At 48.9% G+C, this 7,743-nt stretch overlaps 1 protein-coding gene across 4 annotated transcripts in view; it reads right to left on the reverse strand.

Annotated features, from left to right (window-relative positions):
- Positions 1-220, reverse strand: part of Tle4 (TLE family member 4, transcriptional corepressor) — a 140,530-nt gene extending 140,310 nt beyond the window's left edge. For all 4 annotated transcript variants that reach the window (XM_051146203.1, XM_051146204.1, XM_051146201.1 and 1 more), the window contains exon 1: positions 69-220. In XM_051146203.1, the coding sequence (XP_051002160.1) occupies positions 69-113 (45 nt within the window). In that variant the 5' untranslated portion in view covers positions 114-220. The remainder of the gene's footprint in view (positions 1-68) is intronic.
- Between the last annotated feature and the right edge of the window lie 7,523 nt (positions 221-7,743).

A 7,743-nucleotide genomic window follows, 5' to 3' on the forward strand; every position in this document is an offset into this window, starting at 1 on the left:
AATGGCTACAAGTCGGTCGCCTCCCGCAACCCTCGGGCAGTCCGGGCGGCGGGCGCGTCGCCACTCACCGGGTGGCGCGTCTGCGGGTACATCTTGCTCAGGTCGCGAATCATCCACGCCGCTTTAGTAGGCTGCGCCGGGCAGAGGCGCACGGCTCATCCGCTTCGAGGGCCCCGCGGCGGCGTCCCGGGCCTGCGGGTCTCGCGTGACGCGGGCGGCAGGCAGGCGCGGCGGCTGGGCGCGGGCGGCCGGCTCCGCATTCCCCGCGGGCGTCACTGAGGGCGGCGGGCACCGTCCGTCCTGCGCCCGCCGAGCCCCGCGCCCGCCGAGCGCCCGCCCGCCCGCTCGCTCTCGCGCCCCACTCCAAACTTTTTTTTTTATTATTATTTGTCTTTTAATTGGCTGCTATTCCTCGGAATGAATGGTCGCTTCTTCCCAGAGAGCGAGCGCAAACTCCTTTTGGTTCGGTAGAGAGGTCTCGCGGCGCTTGGGGGTTCTCTGGAGATTTTTCACTTCACAGCAACGATCTTTTTAAAAGGCACCTTTTAGCTTCTTTTTACCACATTTCATTTCCTTTTCTTCCTTCCTGTTTTTTTTTTAAAGCCCCAAATTGAAGGGGATTATAAAAATAAAAGAGCGAAACGCTTGCGGCTTTTTAAAATTCTCTTTCAAACTCTGCGAACACCACCTCAAAATAATACACGAGTGTGTAAGAGGGGGGAAAAGAAGGCAGCCAACAGCCGAACGCCCGCTCGGAACGGCTCTAACAACGCGCTCTGTGTAGGTGACTTCTTTGACCAAATTTAGCAGCAGCTAATCATTAACATTCTGATACATATTCACGACCGTCCGCGGAGGGCCCGCGAAGCATCCCGGGAGATGTAGTCCTCGCGAGGCTACAGTGGCCGCGGATACCCACAGATTGACTACAGTCTCCGGCTAGCTCCGCGCGCTCCCCTCCGCGCTCTCCAGGCGCTCCGCCCTCCCGCGGCGCGAGGGCGCCGCACCAACCAATCGGAGATGGCTGAACATTAATCGCCGTTCTGTGTTACTGCCCATCATTTCACCGCTGACAAATGGCAAGCCTAGAGGGCGGGGCCGGACAGGCTGGACCCACGTGGGGACCCGGGCGAGACGAGAAGCTCTGACCAATGAGTGCAAAGGATTGTTGCTGGCGGGGGCGGGGCGGAGCGGCCCGCCCGGGGCGGAGCCTCGCCCTGGCCGCTGTTCCCTAGCGCGAGCGTTCGAACCGCGGAAACATTTGTTCAGCTGTCAATCAAAGTAACGTGGGGTGGCGAGCCGCGGCTGCTGCTGTCGCTGCTGCCCTGGCTGCATCTTTAGAAGCAGGTTTAGGCGGCGATGGCGGCGGTGGTGAGCTTGCCTGCCGGCCGGTCGGAAGACGCCCTCCGAGGCTCGTCTCCCGCTCGACGCGGAGCCCAGGCTAGGCGGCCGCGCCGGGGTGCGCACTAATTAGGGCCCGATGTCTCCGTAAAGAGACAAGCTCGGCCTTGTGCAACGCGCCGAAACCCCTGTTGAGACAAGAGAGGGAGGATCGCGCTGATCCCACTCCGCTCGGTTCACATCCATTTTACGCGCTGCTGGAGCCGGCATAATTTTCCGCGTGAGCGCGGATGCGGTCGGCCCGGTTTAGAGCCGCAGCCGGGAGGCGTGCACTGGGCCGGTCCCGGGGCCTCCCGGCAGGCCGACTCTCACATTCCCTTTTTTTAGAGACACAAGTCAAGTTAGTCCCGGGTTGAAAGAGGGCCGGAGCGTGGACGGTCGGCCTCTGAGCCCGCGACGGCCTGGAGAGGAGGGTCAGGACCCGTGAGCGACAGCCCGCAGCAGTTTTGAGGTTTAGCGGGTGGGTGTTCGGGAGTTTGCAGGCTGCGCTAAGGAACCTCTGACCTCTGGACAGTCAGAAATTGGGAAAAAGTCAAGCAGGATTATAGCCAACGTCGCTTCGTCTGGGACATTCATTTCTGAGTCCCACTCTAACTCGAAGTACCAGTTGATACGGTGCTGTTGGCTCAACAAAAGTGGGAAAACCGTTTTTTTTTTTTCCTAATGATAACGCTTTCCTCCTCCGCAGAGAAGTCAGTAGCTTAAAGCCCAACTCTAGGCGGCTTTTGGTCGTCCTGTGCACTGGCCCCTGAGGACACCCGGGCAAAGAAGGGGTGCAGTGGTCTTACTCAAAATCCAGAACTGAAGCTTACAGAACGCTTCTGCAAATACTTTTCTTCATTTCCTAAAGAGGATGAAGGACTTGGCTATGTCACATACCCAACTATTAAAATATGGGCAATCCAGAACAAAAGGAATTTACATAAAGATGGGATTTTTAACACCTAAGGGGAGTTTAAAGAAAGAAAGAAAGAAAACGCTCAACAATGGTTGCAGATTATATTAGTTAAGGAAAGTATGTTTCTATTTTTCCTGGTTTTTTTTTTTAAACTGGCTTCTTAGAAATTTTGAGAAATTTTACACACTTATTTAGTATGGGGAGAGAGAGTGTGACCCGTGTATTTACCTGTTGAGCTATCTTGCTGGCCCTAAATTACTTTCTGAAGCTCACAGATGTCTATTTTTACAATAGTGTTCTGAAATGTTCTCAGAAGGCTTGAGCGATAGGATGTCTTCGCTAAGACACTGAATCTCGGAACAAGGGGAACCACAGTTTTTCTGAGGTTGCTTCTTTGCTTTCCCTGGAACTTTTTAGTGGCTTATCACCACAGTGTCTCAATGGGAAGTCCCGTGTTCTTTCTCTGTGTCAGTCAAATGGTAGTGTGTTCCCTGGGAACAGTGACTTCAGTTAGCTGGGGCTGTGCCCCAGATGCCTTGGACGGTGCCTGGCATGTAGCTGGTGCTCAGAAAATGCTTGTTGGTGCCTTTGGCAAGCCTGTGTTCTCAGTATAGGAAGCTGCTGTACCACTAGGATCCAACTTACTGAAATTCTATGCAGTAACTTCCCCGAGACAGGAAACAAGAAGTTTAATGCTAGAGCCTTAAGGGTTTAGGGTTGGGGTCAGGATGGAAAGAAACTTGGCGGGCTGATGATAGCAGAGCCCTTTCTTTTAACCTCTCTCAACAGTTGATGTCAACAGAGACGTGGTGGCTGGAGAAAATAGGGTGTTTCTTATTTTTTAAGTACACTGTGTAGCCTTGGCCGTCCTGGACTCACTTTGTAGACCAGGCTGGCCTCGAACTCACAGCGATCCGCCTGCCTCTGCCTCCCGAGTGCTGGGATTAAAGGCGTGCTCCACCACGCCCGGCTTGAAATTTTAATTCTTTTTTTTTTTTTTTTTTTTTTTTGGTTTTTCGAGACAGGGTTTCTCTGTGTAGCCTTGGCCATCCTGGACTCACTTTGTAGACCAGGCTGGCCTCGAACTCACAGCGATCGGCCTGCCTCTGCCTCCCGAGTGCTGGGATTAAAGGCGTGCGCCACCATGCCCGGCTTTAAGTACACTCTTAAACTGTAGCCTGTGTATACGCATCACATTTTTGGCCTTGTGGCAGATCTACATAATTTGTAACATGTCTCTGAAAGATGTCAGAAGGGTGGACACATCTCTCAGCCCTGTCGCAGAGCACTGAGTAGAGTTCATGTTGATCTTGCCTCCTACTCTGCCCTTCCTGTGCTGCTCTTGCTCTTCTCAGACTGTTGAGCCAATCTGGGAAATGATGATGTAGGCGCGTTGTCTGCTCTACCACAGAGTGGGAGACAACAGACTTATCATATGAGATGACTTTGGTGGCAACGATGGTATATAAAAGCCGAGCCTAGAGGGTCCAATCTCAGAGTGACAGATGCCAGGCCAGGCCAAGCACACTTTTTACTAAGGTTAGGAGTTATAAATCATTTATTATTTTACCACAGACCAATAGAGCATATTAAGTGCCAAAATAAGAGAACTTAACAACGTGACTGCTGCTGATTTATTGCCCCTTGTTCTAAAGTTTACCTTCTTTGTCTGCTCAGTAAAAGTGAATCTGGGCCCTTTAAGTATTTTCCAGCTTAGAGAAAAGGTTCATCAATAGAGAGCCCTGGAGAGATTCCAAGACAAAGAAGTTTGCCTCCTCCTAGTCCAGTGTGTGTGCAGGGTCACTCCCCAAAGGGCAAGGAGCAGGAGGAAGCAGCAGCCAGCAGCTCCCTTCAATCCACAGTTAGGTGGCTTTGGATCAAGTGTCCAAACATGCGCCTCCCTCAATAGTCTCTCCTGACGCTGCACAAGATGCGTTTTCAGCAGATTCTGGCTTGCGGACTTCGGGTGAGTTCCAGGCAGCAGGTTGCCAGCTGCAGTCACCTGCTCATAGGCAGGTTTGACAGCATTCTCCAGCAAGTCCAGTTCTAAGCCCTTCTAAGTCTTCCCAGGCCCGGCAGGAGCAATTCCTTTTAGGTGGGGGTAGGAGGGTAGTGGGTGCTATCTCAGTCATAGGGGCAGTTGCTTCTCTTTATTACCTGTTTTGTACTAGGGCCCTCTCTCTCCCTCTCTCTCTCCTCTCCTCCTCCTCCTCTCTCCCTCCCTCTCTCTCTCCTCCTCCTCTCTCCCCTCTCTCTCCCTCTCCTCTCTCCTCTCCTCCTCTCCTCACTCCTCCCTCCCTCTCTCCTCTCTCCTCTCTCTCTCTCTCTCTCTCTCTCTCTCCTCTCTCTCTCTCACAACACACACACACACACACACACACACACACACACGCTAACTACAGTAAAATAATAACAATTCTGAACACAGAACCAAAACTTAATTCAAAGTCAAGTGTATAATGAATCGAAGGTACTTCTGGCCCAGGGTTCCACTGCAGGGCTGTAGCCTTGATTCTGAACACACAAGTACATGCTGCTTTGCTATGCAGCACCCCTGAAAGCTGCCTGGAACACCTTGGCTCCAAGGCTACACTACTATAAGTTATGAATTTCAGTGTTTTTGGTGTACGTACAAAGTTTTCCGCTCTTATGGAAAAATAATTTAATTATAGAAAACAGACTTTTAATATTTTCTTACCACTATTCTTCTGCATGTAAGTATCAAATTAGTATGTCTTTGGATAGGATTGTGTTAGAATGTTTGATTTTTAAAATTGCTGTTTGAATTGCTGACTTGAGCTTCATAAAAAAATCATTCAATGAATTTTGGCTTGAGATTAGGATAGAATCTCCAACAATTTCCGAAGTGGCCCTAAACATACTTCTTCCCTTTTACTCTATGTGTTTATGCAAAGTGGTACTCTCTGAATTGATGATTCGAATCATAATATCTATCTACTCTGAAAAAAATGTTGAAGTGTCCTGAAGCAGCATCAAATATTCAGCGGGGATTTAATTCTTTGTGCAAAGATAAATAAGCACTTCCATCTCATTAGGATGCAAATGTCCTTTCATCTTTAATGATTAGATTATATATACGTCAGTGAGTTATTTCAAAATAAATTTCCTTTTGATTTATCATCAGTAAATGTTTAATTTGTATACCTACTTAATGGACCCTTTGACCCAAGGTTACCCAAAATGTCCCTAGCAAAAAGGATTAGCAAGTGGGAACAGTTTGTCCTGTACCTCTTACCAATCATTTTTCTCTGATTCCTTCTGGTGGGTGATAACTTTTTATATTGAACTTCACCTGTTCAAAATACTTTACGCTTCTCTTCTAGTTGGAGCCAGGCTGATAGTAAGCAACAGAGGTCTCTTCTCTGATGGGTCTTACATTTCTCTGTTGGAGCCCGATGTGGGGCAGGGGGCAAACGCTATAAAGAGAAATGAAGTGGGAGGGAATCCCAAGGCCTGGGAGATGGGACCACGTCAGATGGGCAGGCTTCCTGGACAAAATGATGTTTTAAGCCCAGACCTGAACGTCAAGAACAAGGTGGCTGTTAGACTCATCGAGAAGTGAATCAGGTGAATGCAGAGGCTTCAATTATGAAAATTTTGGTGAAGGTGAGAGGAAAACAAAAAACAAAAGACAAGTTTGGGGCAGGTGGAGTAACTTAAGGTTAATTCATGAGTCCAAGTCAATAAAGACTCATCTATTGTTTTTATCTGTGTACAGTTGATTTTGGAGACTTGAGCTACAACCCTCTCTCTCTCTCTCCCTCCCTTCCTTTCCCCCCCTCTCCCCCCCCCCACACAAACATACACACAAGTATGCACTCGCGTGCATGCATGCGCGCACCTGTGGCTCTCCCATTGTCTCATTAATGACTGGCAGGCAAATCTTAGTTTGAGGCTGCATGCAATGCAGTCTTGCAAAGTCTGCTCTGTATGTACAACTGAAACAGCAAGGGTCGTGGAGACCATCCATGGTAAGACTGAGATAACACGGTAGGCTTACTATCTGAAAGAACTTAGTACATCGGTGTCTCTGAGAGTGCAAGAGTGCCAGACTTCCAGACGCTCTGGGGGAGGTAGAGCTTTGTCTTTGCCAGTCGCCTTTGTGTTGACTGATGGATGCAAAAGTTCCTTTTGGGTTGGGATGATGCTTCTAAGTTTGGTGGATAAAAGGCAGGTGGACATTGGTTGCCTTTTTCCTGGAAGGGAAATGGTGTAGAAATGGGATAGATAAATTTACGCAGGTGCTGAAGAGACTTCAGGGGTGGAAGGGGTGGGGGAGCGGAGGAGGGCGGAAGGTGGAGGGAAGAGCACTCTTTATTTGTTTGTTAGTGTGTTTGTTCATTGTTTTTGAGACAAGGCCTCTCAGCATAGTTTGGCTGTTTTGGAACTCACTCTGTATACCAGGCTGCCATCAAAACTCATAGAGATCTGCCCTCCTCTGCCTCCCCGCTGCTGGCAGACACCACTGCCCAGAGCATTCTTCTTTCTTCATTGAAGTTTTGGATTCTTGAACCTTGTAAGATCATTCTCAGCTTGTGGTTAACTAAGACCCTTCTCCCTCCTTTTAGGGCAGAGGTACTGACCAGGGTGTGTTTGTGTGATGGGGAAGGGCCATCTGGTGTGTGTGTGTGTGTGTGTGTGTGTGTGTGTGTGTGTTGTTTTGTTTGTTTGTTTGTTTGTTCTGAGACAGGGTTTCTCTGTGTAGCCTTGACTGTTCTGGGCTCACTTTGTGAACCAGGCTGGCCTTGAACTCATAGCAATCCACTTGTGTTGGCCTTCTGAGTGCTGGAATTAAAGGCGTACGCCACGATGTTGGGCCTGGCCATCTGGTTTTTAAAAGAGTGGAGAATATGAGATTATGAGAAAGAGAAGAAGTACTCGATAGTCTCAAATATAGGAAATACACTATCCAAAATGACCTCTTCCTGGAGAAAAACTCACATTATCCTTATTTTCCTTGAATCTAAAAACAACCTTGAGTAAATTGTTCTGTTTTGAACAGCAAACTTTAAGCCAACAGGGTATCATCATTTCTACTTAAACAAGTGAGACTCCAAACATGTTACTTCCCCAAAGCCACACAAATTAAAAACACTTACAAGGATACCAGAACTCCTGTCCCTGCCTTTCATCAGTCCAAATTCCACAAGTGGAAATTGAATTCAAGTAGGCAATTTAAATACTATTCGGCTCACCTGCCTAGCGTAAGCCTTTTTAAACATACGTTTTATTGCTGGAAAGTGGGTGGATGGTGAATCCCGGAAGACTGTTGATGGTGCCTCAGGGCAAAAGCAGAAACTGAGTATTCCCACAGCCACAGGAAGCACCGCCCCCTCTCTGTTGCCTGCTTCGAGTGTCTGAAGGCTTCATAAGTGACATTCAAGGGGGATGAATGGTGGTGAAGCTGTACCTTGGCTCTCAGA

This window comes from Acomys russatus, chromosome 5, assembly GCF_903995435.1.
Source record: "Acomys russatus chromosome 5, mAcoRus1.1, whole genome shotgun sequence".
Taxonomy (NCBI): Eukaryota; Metazoa; Chordata; class Mammalia; order Rodentia; family Muridae; genus Acomys; species Acomys russatus.